Raw genomic sequence first — 15,950 nt, 5'->3', positions numbered from 1 at the left:
CATTCATCGTGAAATAAGTTTTGAAATTGTTCATCTTGGTCTAATTTTATCACATAAACCTGTCATTTAAATAGGTGTGTGTATACGTTTTATATCCACTGAATATTTAAAATATTTTGGCATTGATACATTACTCATTATATTGGTCTACCATACAATTGGCCCAAATGATCTAATGATGATGATGTCACTGAGTATCATTCATTCCTTTTCCGTACCGCTTATCCTCACTAGGGTTGCGGGCGAGCTGGAGCCTATCCCAGCTATCTTCGGGTACACCTTGAACTGGTCGCCAGCCAATCGCAGAGAAACATATAAACAAACAACCATTTGCACTCACAGTCACACCAAAGGGCAATTTCGAGTCTTCAATCAACCTACCATGCATGTTTTTGGTATGTGGGAGGAAACCGGAGTATCCGGGGAAAACCCACGCAGGCACGGTCAGGTTCTCTATTCTTGGTCTTGTGTGTGTGTGTGACAACTTGTTTGTGTAGTCACAATTGGGACAGTGCGGTGAGAGGTGTGCGAAGCTCCCAATAGTAGTACTATCAACATCTGCAAACAGGAAGCTATCATAGTATGAATTAAGAGGATTTGTGCTATATCCTTTGTAAAACATAATCGTGTTAAATAAAAATTGCAGTCATGCCTGTTGCTTTCATATTTCATTGTATGTCAATATTTGAAAAGTTTTATAAAGCAAGCACATATCTGTTAGGTACAGTATTTTTCACATTTTTTTTTTAAGAAAACGTGGATCTATACTTCAAAAACCTGTCGTGATAGAGAAAAACTGAGATCAGTTTTGGATTCCACACCCAGAAATTTGTTAAAAACAGCTGTCAGACCAAACTCAACAAAAATTGTGTTCTCCAGTGTTATTGGATACAGCTGTAAAAGACGAACATACACAGTCTTGGTGAAGCTTCCGAGGTAAATGGAACGTAGCATTAACACACACAGAGGCTCTCTCATGTGGTGCGTTCAGGACACCTCGTAAAGGCAATTTTCACGCGTTTAGACAACATGGCAGCTGTTCCAATGAGAACGTGGAGATATTTGACCACGGAGAGTTTCTATACCTGGATATTTCTTTATTTGCTCTTATTCATTACTATAGAAACAGCCGCTGCTGCTCCAGAGACGGGATTATGGAAAATTACTGCTTTAAGTGTAAGTAAAAAAATCTGAAGTTAGTGGCTCAATAATGACACGGCTAGCTGTGTTAGCCGTGTGATGCTAGCGTGCTGTCATTTTAAGGATTGTGTCCGTCGTTTAACCTTCCACAAGTATACACAGATGTACGTCATAACAAAATAACTTAAACATTTGGACATTATTTTGTTTATGTCGTGAAAGACAAATGCTGTTGTTTTCGCCGCTGGCTAGCTACCTTACTCCAGATTGGTATGTCAGGGTATTTTGGTTTGTTTGAACCAATGGAAGAAACTTTAATTGATTTGTCTGCTTTCATGTTTACTTTATCGATTTCCTTGGGCGTTGTATCACCATGGAAATGTGAAAGAAGCCTTTTTATACTGTTTTATGCGTTATGCTTACATTTATGTATAATAAGTTCTTTATGTACATATTGTATGGGCTGAAATACGTGCCAGCAGGAACTGAATTTTAGTCATTAATATTTGAATTTCTACACGTGAATAATTGCTCTTAAAAACTCAATTTGAAAAACACTTTGAATTTTTATTGTTTAATTCGAAACATTGCATTTAAAAACTGAATCTGAATAGTATAATTTTAAATTGAAGTTATTACTTTGGAACTGAAGTCAAACAAACTTGAAAGTGAATGTACGAAGAACCTTCATACCACCTTTCCTAAGCGGAATGCATCATACGATAAAAATGTGCTTCCTTTCGAACATAGTAAAGGACATATCACAGGGACATGACGAAGTTGTCTTTCCGCACCCATGCCTTCGGTTTTACTGACACCTAGGGGTAAAACAGCACACACCACATCCCGATACAGACAGCAATGTTTCAAATGAATTTAGAGGGTTTGCAGTGGGTACTGAAAGTATTCAGACCCCCTTAAATTTTACACTATTTGTTATATTGCAGCCATTTGTTAGAATAATTTAAGTTCATTTTTCCTCATTAATGTACACACAGCACCCCATATTGCCAGGAAAAAAAACATAATCGTTGAATTCTTTGCTGATTTATTAAAAAAGAAAAACTGAAATATCACACTGCCATAAGTATTCAGACCCTTTGCTGTGACACTCATATATTTAACTCTTGTCTGATGAGACCAGTATAGAAATTTTGTCCCTAATTCTAAGCGGTATGTGTGGAGAAAACCAGGCACTGCTCATCACCTGTCCAATACAATCACAACAGGGAAGCATGGTGGTGACAGCATCATGCTGTGGGGGTGTTTTTCAACTCCAGGGACAGGACGACTGGTTGTAATAGAAGGAAAGATGAAAGCTGCCAAGTACAGGGATATCCTGGACGAAAACATTCTCTAGAGTGCTCAGGACCTCAGACTGGGCCGAAGGTTCTTCTTCCAACAAGACAATGACCCTAAGCAGACAGGTAAAATAACAAAGGAGTGGTTTCAGAACAACTCCGTGACTGTTCTTGAATGGCCCAGCCAGAGCCCTGACTAAAACCCAATTGAGCATCTTTGGAGGGACCTGAAAATGGCTGTCTACCAATGTTCACCCGCCAACCTGACAGAACTGGAGAGGATATGCAAGGAGGAATGGCAGATGATCCCCAAATCCAGGTGTGAAAAACTTGTTGCATCATTCCCAAAAAGACTCATGGCTGTATTAGCTCAAAAAGGGTGCTTCAACTAAATACTGAGCAAAGGGTCTGAATACTTATGGCTGTGTGATATATATTAATAAATTTCTTTTTAAATAAATCTGCAAAAATTTCAACAATTCTGTTTTTTCTGTCAATATGGGGTGCTGTATGTACTTAAATTATTTTAGCAAATGACTGCAATATAACAAAGAGTGCAACATTTAAGGGGGTCTGAATACTTTCCATACCCACTGTACATGAATGAATTGAAGTCCAGCCCTTATGCATCCATTGTCCATTTTCTTTTGGACATTTTTAGGACTTTGATGTTTTCCACCAAGGACAAAACTGTTACAGTCAAAGGTTAGAGAGCTGAAATTTGGCCACACAGTTTTGAACAATTAAAACTTAAAAAACAATATCCAAGTTATTAGAAATAGAAAATAAACATTGACTATACACTATTATCCAATTCTATGCCAAGATTGGTTCCCATTATAAATATATATTTTTTAATATACTGTAAACCTGATGTGTTATATCATGCTTTTCCTATGAATACTTAATGAATCCAAGCACGGGAGAACATGCAAAGTCCACACAGGCGGCACCGGGGATTGAACCCCGGTCCTCAGAACTGTGAGGCAGACGCTCTAACCAGTCGGCCGCCGGAACCAGAGACCAAACTATCCATCCATCCATTTTCTGAGCCGCTTCTCCTCACTAGGGTCGCGGGCGTGCTGGAGCCTATCCCAGCTGTCATCGGGCAGGAGGCGGGGTACACCCTGAACTGGTTGCCAGCCAATCGCAGGGCACATCGAAACAAACAACCATTCGCACTCACATTCACACCTACGGGCAATTTAGAGTCTCCAATTCATGCATGTTTTTGGGATGTGGGAGGAAACCGGAGTGCCCGGAGAAAACCCACACAGGCACGGGGAGAACATGCAAACTCCACACAGGCGGGGCCGGGGATTGAACCCGGGTCCTCAGAACTGTGAGGCTGACGCTCTAACCAGTCGGCCACCGTGCCGCCCAAACTATTATTATTATTATTATTATTATTATTATTATTATATTTTTTTCTGCAAATCCAAGCTGCTTATCTGCGAATGTCCAAAAGAAAATGGACAAGGGAGGCATAAGTACAATTCATTCACATAAACCCCGTCAATTCATTTGAAACATTGCTGTCTGTATCGAGATGTGTTGTGTGCTTTTTCTACCCCTAAATGTCAGTAAATGCAAATGCATGGAGATCAATGCCTGGATGACGTTACGTTAGGAAAAAAACGGAAAGACTACTTAGTCACGTCCCTGTGATATGTCCTTTACTATGTTCGAAAGGAAGCACATTTTTTCTCTCTTTCTCACCGTATGCTGCATTCCACAAAGGCTAAGGAAAGGTGGTATAAAGGTTAAAATACTGTAGCTGGTTAGAAGATTTGTCTTTCCGAAGAGTCCCTATGTCACGTGATTAAAAAAAATTGAAGACCAGATCTGTGTCTCGCCGATCGATTGCCATTCCTTACAGTCCCCGGATGTCTGTTACAGCTAATATGAAATTGAATTTGTCAAACTGAATCTGAAATTATCAAACTCAATGTGAAAATATCTAATTTGATTTTTATTGCGGATAAAAAAAAATATTTAATTTACTTTCAAGTTTATTGTACTTCACTTCCAAATGAGTTTCCTCCGCAGCGTGTCCGGGCGTGTCTTAGAGATTGGGTGAGAAGCTCGGTCATCCGGGAGGATCTCAGAGGAGAGCTGCTGCTCCTTCACATCGAGAGGAGCCAGATGAGGTGGCTGGGGCATCTGATTTGGATGCCTCCCGGACGCCTCTCCCTGGTGAGGTGTTCCGGGCACGTCCCACCGGGAGGAGACCCCGGTGGGACGTGCTGGAGACAAACAATCTTTTATATATAAGCAATCTTATATATAAATATATATCTTATATATAAATATATAAATAATCTTATATACAAACTTATATACAAACAATCTTTTATATATATATATATATATATATATATATAAAATAATTGTTTTTTTAATGAAATGTGAGTGCGAATGTTTGTTTGTATGTGCCTTGCAATTGGTTGGCAACCAGTTCAGGGTGTACCCCTCCTCCTGCCCGATGATAGCTGGGATAGGCTCCAGCACGCCCGCGACCCTAGTGAGGAGAAGCGACTCAGAAAATGGATGGATGGATGTTTCAAATTAAACAATACAAATTCAAATTATGTTTTTCAAATTCACTTTTTTAATGCAATTATTCAAGTGTAGAAATTCAAATATAAATGATTCAAATTCAGTTCCAGCTGGCACATGTTTCAGTATATAAAATTGATTCTATTGTTATTGTTATGACATGAATTGTGCTCTGCCTTCTTGGCCAGATCACCCTTGAAAAAGATACCTTGATCGCTATATGTTTTTATTTTCTGTTTTAAATAAAGGTTTTTCATTTAGTCCTTTCAAATGAAGCTCAATAATTATAATGCAGAGATGTTTCAGTTGTGCCTTGAAGTCTCTAGTTGCACTATACTGTATTTATGAGCCTGGAAGGGCGAACTGTCGACCACATATCATATAACAACTAGACAAACCATGTAGCATTTGGGTGAAATTTCAGGATGAACCTAAAATGCACGCTAACCTCTACAGGTAAATTTCCTTTGTTGTGTTGTTCAGTGTTTCATTGCTTATTGCACAACTTGTTGTTCTCTAACAATGAGCTGAACGGCAAAATTCACAACAGATGTTTGACCAATGCTTTTCCAAAGACGTCCACATGCCTTTCTATGACTCTTTCAGTCTCTCTCTGTTGCAACCTGCGGATGACATATTGTAACACACTAAGCTCAGGGACCTCTTCTCTCTGACAACGTCTTGGTACTGTTGATCAATTGTTAGGTGTCATCTTGGTCTCATGATGTCAAAATGTGAACAGCATAATTTTAATTGAACCAGGAAAAATAAGGCATATTAGTGGCTCAAATTAACTCCTCAAAATGTAGCCTACTGCAACACTGATCAGTTTGACATGCGTTCAAAGTTTAGACGTCCAAATGATCATCTGTAAAGGTTTTTTTGCATCCTGAAATTTCAGCTGGAAGTCCAATATCCCCAGCATTCTGTGATTATTGTAAGTGTAATTACTTGAACAATAGTAATAATAGCTGTAGTCTTATGCATAAAACAATTGCTCTTCAGCAGACCTCAAGACCGCTACTGTTAAGAAAATCCATGTTCAAAGACACTAACATTGAAATGAAAGGTAAGACATGAAAAATGGCAGTCTGAAGATTTCACAGGTAATGCATACTCATTTTATGTTTACCCTCGCTTGTTTGTTTAACTTTCAGTTGTGTCATTTGGCTGTCCTGAGGATGTGACATTCACCATCCAGTGGTATTTGAAATACTACCCCTGCCACAATGATTTCAATAACATTGAAGTAAGTATGCATGGGTTTTCTCCGGGCACTCCGGTTGCCTCCCACATCCCAAAAACATGCATGGTAGGTTGATTGAAAACTCTAAATTGGCTGTAGGTGTGAATGTGAGTGCGAATGGTTTTTGTATGTGTCCTGCGATTGGCTGGCAACCAGTTCAGGGTGTACCCCGCCTCCTGGCCGATGATAGCTGGGATAGGCCCCAGCACGCCCGCGACCCTAGTGAGAAGAAGCGGCTCAGAAAATTGATGGATGGATGTATGAATGTATTTAAATCCTGAGTTTGACATTGCTTGATGAAATTAATTGTTCTTGTTCTCTGTAGGAAATGTATGAGCGAACACCGCTGAGTCGTGGGCAGAGCCTTGATCCGAATCCCCTTGTACAAGGAGAGTACATCGAGCATAAACACAAGCCTATAATGTGTAACAGTGAACTGCGCTCCTTTCCAACATTTAAAGTAGGTTTTTGTATCATTAGCATACTCTTCCTCAGCACAGTTGGTCACATAGTCACCTGGTCTTATTTATCATGTCACCTCTGCTTCCTGCAGAAAGCCAAGGCGGAACCCCGACCTGTCAGTCCACATGTTGAGGGACAAGTGTTGGTCAGTCAAATCGGGAAGTCTGCCATACGTGTTTAATAGCAGTTTCAGTTTGTTGTAATCAGTGTTTTATCTTTGCAATGCGGCAGGATGAAAGTGACATCGGGTGGATTACTGAAGAGTACGACAGTGACACAGTGACAAGCAGCGGTACAACGGTCAAAGACAATGTCATAGCCTCCACATGGACTGATGGACCTTACCTACTCGTGGTGAAAATTGTGCCCAGTAAACAAGATGTTAACTGGAATTTAACTAGTGAGGATTTTTTAATATTATTTTTTTTTACATTAAATAGTCAAGTACCTTAAGAGGTTTATTAATAAAGAATCCAAAACTCAAAACAAATGTAGCAGCTGAAAAGGTAATGCCACTGAGTGTATAAAAAAAAATGCTTTACATGAATCGTACTGCCATTATGGGATTTTTCGTGGTGTTCCACATGCATAAAAATGAAAACAAATGATTTAATGTGTCTGTTGGAAACATTTGTAATATTCATTAAATTGAAACACACCACCACACCAGTGAAAATCTGTCATCATAAGGTCATTTTTCTCACATAATGCTGATATCAGCTGCATTAAAAAATAAGTTTCTCTTTCCAGTGAATGTGGTGATGAAAGGCAGGCATGGCTACATTTCCATCACAGAATACCCTCTCATGATTGTGAGTAGACAACGTTTTGGAATTATGATCTGTCTGTTGCTTTTAAAACATTTTCTACCATTTGGTGTCTTGCTAATGTGGTAAAATGGCTATGATTTGTTCACAGTTTTACATGGTTATGTGCGTGGTCTACATCCTGTTCGCTCTGTTGTGGTTCACTTGGGCTGCCTGCTACTGGAAAGACATACTGAGAATCCAGTTTTGGATTGCCGGCGTTATATTCCTAGGTATGGTGGAGAAGGCGGTCTTCTGCGCTGAATATGAAAACACCAATGCTGTAGGCTCTGCTTGTGAGTGTCCACTGACATTCTTTATTAAAAGGTAAACTTTTCCCAACATTGTTGGTAATGGTCCTGCTCTTTGGGTTTTTCAGCTCCATGCCTGCTGATTTTTGCTGAGCTGGTCTCGGCCCTCAAGAGAACTATAGCCCGATTGCTTGTCATCATTGTCAGCCTAGGCTATGGCATTGTAAAGTATGTCACCATATCTGTACAGTGTAAACATTGCTACTGATTTCGATGTGAACAGGTGCTGATTTATTATGAATACTTTACTATGCGTCTCCTTCCTCACAGGCCTCGATTGGGGACAGTAATGCACAGAGTGGTTGGTCTCGGAGTTCTCTACTTAGTCTTTGCTGCAATTGAAGGTGTACTGAGGATAACTGGGGTAAGACTTCGCCCCCTGTAATGTAAAATAGTTGTTCTTTTAATCAATGTGCATGACAACCACCACCTCAGGTAAAAGTTAAGAGTTCTGACTTGATACTGTACATACAAAGCCTAGTAAGAACTAGAGCAGCACTGTGGTTTGTCGTGTACTTATGTTCAGTGTTAAAATAAGAATCTAAATGTTTGTTTTTGTGCTAATGCATTTAAGGGTCGAGACAATGGCCCAGCTCTCATTACAGCAATTGTTTTGGCTGTTTTAGACTCATTCATCATCTGGTTCATATCCTTTCAGTTTTTTATTCTCAAAAGTCAACTCATCTCTGCTAATCTGTCATTGCTATGGCCTCATGGGTTGGGTTACCTGTTTCCCGTTATGCACTTGTGTGAACGGTTCCATTTATTCCACCTCCTTGTGTCCTCCATGTCCTGTCCTTTCCAGGCAAAAGACTCTGACTTGGCCCTGCTGGCCAACATTCCCCTGGCTCTGCTTGACTCCTCTCTATGCTGGTGGATATCCTTCCATGCACATATACCTTTCCTTCTGTGGCTCTCTTTCTTTAGGAGTGCTTAGACCAAGAGTGGTGGATGCGCAATGTCTGAATAAGACATCACAGCAAATATTACAAAACAGAGTGCGCTTTCTTGGATTCTAATTAAATCACTTTTTCTGCCTTGTTGCCACTAATGACATCTCTTGATCTAAGTTGATTCGCATGCATTCTTCTCAAACCTTTAAAATCATTCTGCATGCCACTACCCTCATTGACCACAACATTAGGCACACCAGCCCATACAAATGTTCAAAGAGAGGTATTCATTTATGTTTATTATCGGGGTTATAGAACTGTACTGCATCATACCGAGGAAAATGGGGAAAAAAAACAGTGACATGGTAATTGAATTGTATTGTTTATTTCAAAGTCAAGGTTAATAAAAGCAGAACAGTTAACATGAATAAAAGAAATACAATCTAGTTATACAGTGTAAAATACCTCCTCAAGGACTTCCCATTTTAATGACAATGTCTTATGATTGAGGATGTAAAATAACATAACTTAAAAACCACGTCCACCAGACTGTTCCCAGAGGGCTTTAGATTCATGGACCAAGAGATAACTTCATAAAATACAAACATCCCAATGTAGCTTTCTTAAAACATGGCGATAGAGAAGAGAAGAGTGCAGTTTTACAGTTCTAATGAGCCAATGTCATTCCCAAGCACTGCCTGTTCAAACCAGGATATATCCACCTCCTTTTCTGTATCGCTGCTCTCTATAAATGACCCTAGGAATGTCAAGTTCTCATCTATTCTTAACTTCTCTTGCACTCACCAAAATCATGTTTACTGTTCATGAATTTTTCAATGACCTCTGTGTTGAAGTCCTTATTGGTCATGTTTTAAAATCGAAGCTGTACACATTGAAGCATTCGGATCGCTACTAAGATCAAGAGCACACCTTCATCATGTTGAAAACGCAATGTGGCACTAACAGTTGTTTCCCTTGTGGTTCTTTATGCGGTTCCCATCCATGCCATCCATTTTCTTTACCGCTTATCCTCACTAGGGTCGCGGGCTGCTGGAGCCCATCCCAGCTATCTTCGGGCAGGAGGCTGGGGACTCCCTGAACCGGTCGCCAGCCAATCGTAGGGCACATACAGACAGGGTGATTGAAAAGTAACTCCCTATTTTTAAGTACTTGTAATTTATTTCTGAACTATAATTCTTACAAGAAATTAACATGAGAAGAAAGTGTATTGCATGGAGTTTTTATTTAAAATTCGATATGGGTGCCAGCATTAGCCACCAGCTTCTCAAACCGCCTGGGAACCACATTAACTGATTTCACAAGGAACTCTTGTGGGATGGAAGACATAACTTCTTGTATTCGCCCTTCAAGTTCTTCCAAAGTCGTTGGTTGGGTAGAATAGACTTGCTCCTTTCATTATGGAACATATACAAAAAAATTGAGAAAAATATTACAACATATGAATAAATGATAAGTATTTTAAAATAGGGAGTTACTTTCAATCACAATGTAGAAACAACCATTCGCACTCACATGCAATCAACTTATCATGCATGTTTTTGGGATGTAGGAGGAAACCGGAGTGCCCGGAGAAAACCCACGCAGGCACAGGGAGAACATGCAAACTCCACACATGCGGGGTCGGGATTTGAACCCGGGTCCTCAGATCTGTGAGGCAGATGTGCTAACCAGTCGCTCACCGTGCTGCCTATGCGGTTCCCACTTGTGTTAATTTCCCATTATCAGGTTGGCAGTTAAATTCTCTCGTAATTGTATTTAAATGTATCCCGCTTATGTATTAAAAAAGGGTAATTTTATTTTTTTACTTATATACCGGTGTGTTCATGAGGTTGAATTGTACAGTAATTTTGGTAAGGTTACACCGACACCTAGGGCTGCACAATTTAATTTTAATCGTGATCGCTATTTTGGCTGCCACGTTAAATGTTTTTTTTTTTTTTTTTTTTTTTTTTTTTAAAACATTTAAAAGGCGGGAACTGCTGCATATGAAAATTTGCAGTAGTACCCACAGCCTAGTCAGCCAGCCACTAGGCCGCGAATGCACCGCGATCCGTGGCCAGCTTTAACATAAAAGCTTAAAATGGCACTGATGTCCAATGTAGTAATATATGAAACATTTATTTTGAAGTTGGCGTAGAGGCGGTGTGTCACGGTAAGACACTATTAACAATCGTTGTAGCACCTGCCTTCTTTACTTTCTTTTTTTTTCTTCTTTTCGACTGGCCTGACCGCAGTTAAAATAACGGGAGAAGTACATAGAGAGGGAAATCACAATTGTCGTGTCCTTGACAATTCATTATATTGACAGGGATTTGCAAATGAAAAGTCGGTGCTTACAGCCTACTGTTATTGCATTGCGTTGTTATGCGTTAACAGTATTTGATTCCATTAAGTTGCAATTTGTGATTGCACTTTGTAATAGCATATTCATTCAGGTAGCCCTTGGTAAAAGTATACTTTTTGGGGGTACATTTATTTATTGTTATTATCTATCATTTATTCTTATTTATTAAAGATTCATTTTGCACTGAAAACTGTTCCATATTGTTTGTTGAAAAGTAGTGCAATAAAAATAAAAACATTTCCGTAACGAGGAATAATTGTGATTACCATATTGATCAAAATAATCACGATTATTATTTTGGCCATAATGATACAGCCCTAGTTACACCTCATTCCAAGGACTTAAAAGCATAAACCACCAGAATACACACTATTTCCATGTCATTATCTAAAACATTTGAAATTGTCCACTCTATGATCATGTTTATTTAATACAAAGCATTGAGGTTCATTTTAGTTGAGTTGTGTGTTTGCCTTGACTGCCAGTTACATTTTTGTCAGCCTGGCTCAAACCATCAAGACTCTGAAGCTGAGAAAAAACCCAGTCAAGTTATCCCTCTACAGGCACTTCACAAACACACTCATATTTGCAGTCATTGGTGAGTAAAATACACAACACTTGTCATCAGATGTCCATATGTTACAATTACTTGTTTTTCATCCATGATCTGTACATCAGCTTCCATCATTTTCATGGGTTGGACAGCAAAGAAATTTCGTCTAGCAGATTGCCAGTCGGTGAGTATGCTCGGCATATCTATACTGGCTGTCTTTAATAATATGGTAGCTACATTTTAACCGGGACCTAATTTGTGCTCAGGATTGGGTTGAGCTGTGGGTGGAAGATGCTTTCTGGAGGTTTTTGTTCTCTCTCATTCTACTTGTCATAATGTTCCTATGGAGACCGTCTGCAAACAATCAAAGGCAAATTCTTATACAATACCACTCTGTGCCCAGTTTCCCCCGCTTTATTTTTTTTCTCATCAAATGTCAATGCCAACAGGTACGCTTTCACACCTCTCATTGATGACTCAGATGATGAGGAAATCGAGGAATTTATTGCCTCTGCAAACATTGGTGCGCTAATGTCATTGAGCTTGCTTTGATCATGTTATGCACAGTTTGTTCTCCTGTTTTAACATCTTCTTCCTCAATGCAGCTGATGGCATTAAACTGAGAGGCACCAAAAATGAGGCAAATAGTGCAGTGACATCTCCAGAAACAAACCCGGTCAGTAATGTAAATGCAACGATTTTAAAAGGGTTTCCCAAAAATAAAATGCTATTGATCATCTAGCACGCACACAATCAAGTTGAAGGACTTTAGTGTTTTAGTAAATGTATCATAATGTTAATGTACAGTATAGGGTGATAGTATGGCAATGTATGGTGTAATATAGTACGTTTGGCTCCTGGGGAGAAAGCAAATTTCTGATTTGGGTCTTGAGGGGGAAAAGTCAGGGGAATCCTGCAATAGTGCCACAAGAGATCTGCAGTTATAAGTGTTGTCCTACAGTCGGCAGTGTTAACTCTCTTTTTGTCTCCATCCAGGAAGAGGACTTGAAGTGGGTTGAGGAAAACATTCCAAGCTCTCTCACTGATGTGTAAGTCATTTAGCATTGATATGTATTCAGTTTAGCAACATGGTTTGAATCAATGAGATTTGATGAGTTGAGTGAGATTCCAACTGTGTCTTTTTGACTTTTCAGAGCCCTTCCTGTTTTGCTTGACTCTGATGAGGTATGCTCTTATGCTATATGTTATGTCAGGAATTAATTCCAGAGTTAAAACATAAAATGTTGCCTACAGTTTACACTACTTCTGTTACTGTGCAGGAAAGCATGACGACCAAGTATGAGATGTCCAAGCTGGAGTGAGGGGAAACCTTCAAAGCTGTCAGTGGAGGATGAGGGGCCTACTCGCGACTCTGCAGTTGTCTTCTGTGCACAGTTGCATCTTATTACTGGTGGCAGGTAATGGTGGAGCTCTACTAATGACCTTCCACCATCTAAACTGTTTTTTCCCCTCTCAACAACTGGTTCATCTTTGCCCTGACAGAATCAGTTTGAGCCTTTCTTTCCAAAGAGATGAATTGATTTTATATTATGTGCTGTATTTATTTGCGTTATGTCTACTTTACAGGTGTTTTTCTACAAGTAAGAACAGAGGGCCTCATGCATGAACATACTCAAAGACACACAATGTGTTTTTGAGGTGTTTCAAATGAGATTATTTATGAAGATAGGGATAGTTAGATAGACAACAGGAATTAAACTTTTATCTCATTGATTTAAAGTGGGATTTAGCAAACATGCATGTTTCATGTACTGGTGAGACATGATGTTGAGATGACAACATTGGAAGAGAACATTTTGCGTCTATGCACTTTCACCATCAAAACTGTGCCTACGTGTCATTCTTGTATGAGGCCTGATATTCCAATAGTCTCAGTGTTGATGTGTCAGTTAGTGTGTGATTGGGAAGACTGAAAATCTACATCATTTGTACAATTAAACCACAAGCGGGTTCAGTAGTTAATTAAAGGAGCGGGTGGACTTGTGTGTCTTTGGAGCAATATACTGTATGTCTAAGGAATTTTGTAGCTTCATTCTTATTTATTTATGATGAAAGTGTACTTAAAAGTTGTGTTCGCCATTTCTCTGTTCACACTGTCTTCTTCAGAGCTGTATTGGGCAAACGCCAATTTGCTTTTTTCTTGACCAAGTTTGCGTTCTGTGCTTATTTACACAAACACCTTAACATTCTCGTTTATTTGTTCCTGTTTTTTTTTTTTTAAATGTCTGCTGGGTGGTGCTGTCATTGTAGTTTGGAGTATAAGAGCACTGTTGTCATGTTGTGTGTGATGCTTTCATTGGTTAGCAAAAGCACAAGCTGATCACCTCCAGAGGATTATAATATTGTAATGTCAATGTTCACAATAGTTTCCTTTTCAGGGGTTGTCAGAAACAGAGAATGTGTTTATGATGGCCAGCAGTCATTTGATTGGTTGATTGGTTTGATTGATTTACAGACACCTGCACCTTGAATATTTGTACAGATGCCTGATTTGTTCTTTGCCATAATTATGCCTGAGTTATAAGTGGCTATACTTGAGTTTTCCATGTTGGGAAGTGTTCAAATAAGATATACAGGAGTATGTTGGTTTCCTGGACTATAATTTGGTCTGTTTTTACTGCAATAAAAGGAATTATTTTACAGTGGTTGCATCATCCCATAATGTCTGTCTAAAGTGGCTTCAAAAAGAAATCAGATACAAATGCTGCAATATTATGACAAATGTTAATGAAACACAGAAGAAGGGTTTGAAAGAAGATCATAGTGAAAAGAGTTGGGCCGTAAAAGTCCTTGCCACTTCAATCTAATTTATTTGGCATATGACTACATAAATGATACTATTGGCTATTTAAAACACATGAACAATTGTGGAGCAATGTGAAGTTACTTTGAAATTTCGTCTGATTCGAAAAGCATAATATTGATCTGATGTTGATAATGTTATTATGAGTTCAATGTGTTTTCTGCTTTCTTTCTCTATTTTTGTAAGATGCATATGTAATACTGTATATATTCAAACCCAAACACTAGTATACTCACCGGCAAAAACATTAGGCACACCTGTACCTACAGACATCTGCAGTTCAAAGATGTATTTAAAAAGAGTGACATGAGAGGGTCAAAATGTAATAATAATATAAGAAGATGAAAATAAAACAAATGATGAATACCTCCATCCATCCATTTTCTTCTGTTTATCCGAGCTCGGGTCGCGGGGGCAGTAGCTTTAGCAGCGAAGCTCAGACTTCCCTTTCCCCAGCCACTTCCTCCTGCTCTTCTGAGGGGATCCCGAGGTGTTCCCAGGCAAGCAGAGATACGTAGTCTCTCCAGTGTGGCCTGGGTCGTCCCCGGGGTCTCCTCCCGGTGGGACGTGCTGGAACACCTCACCAGGGAGGCGTCCAGGAGGCATCCTAAACAGATGCCCGAGCCACCTCATCTGGCTCCTCTCAATGTGGAGGAGCAGCGGCTCTACTCTGAGCCACTCCCGGATGACCAAGCTTCTCACCTTATTTCTAAGGGAGAGCCCGGACACCCTGCGGAGAAAACTCATTTCGGCCGCTATCCGGGATCTTGTTCTTTTGGTCACAAGCTTTCAAATTGAAAGCTTCGCCTTTTGGCTTGGCTCCTTCTACATCACAACGGACCGAGACAAAGTCCGCTTCACTGCAGACGCTGCACCGCTCTGCCTGTCGATCTCCCGTTCCATTCTTCCCTCACTCGTGAACAAGACCCCAAGATACCTGAACTCCTTCACTTGGGGCAGGATCTCATCCCTGACCTGGAGAGAGCACGCCACCCTTTTCCGACTGAGGACCATGGTCTCAGATTTGGAGGTGCTGATTCTCATTCCAGCCGCTTCACACTCTGCTGCGAACTGCTCCAGTGAGAGTTGGAGATCATGGCTTGATGAAGCCAACAGAACCACATCATCTGCAAAAAGCAAAGATGCAATAATGAGGCCACCAAACAGGACCCCTTTCTACGCCTCGGCTGCGCCTAGAAATTCTGTCCATAAATGTTATGAACAGAATCAGTGACAAAGTGCAGCCTTGGAGGAGTCCAACCCTCAACAGAAACAAGTCCGACTTACTGCTGGCAATGCGGACCAAACTCTGACACTGAACGTACAGGGAGTTCAGCACCCCATACTCCCGAACCACCCCACACAGGACTCCCCAAGGGACACGGTCGAACGCCTTCTCCAAGTCCACAAGACACGTAGACTGGTTGGGCGAACTCCCATTCACCCTCTAGGACCCTACTGAGGGTGTAGAGCTGGTCCACTGTTCCATG

At 40.1% G+C, this 15,950-nt stretch overlaps 1 protein-coding gene across 1 annotated transcript; it reads left to right on the top strand.

Moving 5' to 3' along the window:
- The first annotated feature begins 972 nt into the window (after window positions 1-972).
- On the top strand, window positions 973-14,297 carry tmem87b (transmembrane protein 87B). The gene is made up of 19 exons (XM_061690644.1): window positions 973-1,176; window positions 6,009-6,069; window positions 6,158-6,249; window positions 6,572-6,706; window positions 6,800-6,853; window positions 6,940-7,108; window positions 7,459-7,520; window positions 7,627-7,810; window positions 7,894-7,993; window positions 8,096-8,189; window positions 8,631-8,702; window positions 11,573-11,681; window positions 11,762-11,820; window positions 11,903-12,006; window positions 12,086-12,159; window positions 12,242-12,312; window positions 12,633-12,685; window positions 12,791-12,821; window positions 12,917-14,297. The coding sequence occupies exons 1-19, from the start codon at window positions 1,030-1,032 to the stop codon at window positions 12,956-12,958; spliced, it is 1,713 nt and encodes a 570-aa protein (XP_061546628.1). The 5' UTR covers window positions 973-1,029; the 3' UTR covers window positions 12,959-14,297.
- The last annotated feature ends 1,653 nt before the right edge of the window (window positions 14,298-15,950 follow it).

Source organism: Phycodurus eques, chromosome 11 (genome assembly GCF_024500275.1).
Source record: "Phycodurus eques isolate BA_2022a chromosome 11, UOR_Pequ_1.1, whole genome shotgun sequence".
Taxonomy (NCBI): domain Eukaryota; kingdom Metazoa; phylum Chordata; class Actinopteri; order Syngnathiformes; family Syngnathidae; genus Phycodurus; species Phycodurus eques.
Note: the sequence above shows the minus strand (reverse complement) of the source record. Positions and strands in the feature narration are given on the sequence as shown.

Excerpts from the sequence above, each read along its gene's own strand:
- tmem87b (XM_061690644.1), top strand. The coding sequence starts at position 1,030 with ATGGCAGCTGTTCCAATGAGAACGTGGAGATATTTGACCACGGAGAGT. Across the intron at positions 7,811-7,893 it reads CAATGCTGTAGGCTCTGCTT|CTCCATGCCTGCTGATTTTT; the intron begins GTGAGTGTCCAC and ends TGGGTTTTTCAG. Across the intron at positions 12,160-12,241 it reads TATTGCCTCTGCAAACATTG|CTGATGGCATTAAACTGAGA; the intron begins GTGCGCTAATGT and ends TCCTCAATGCAG.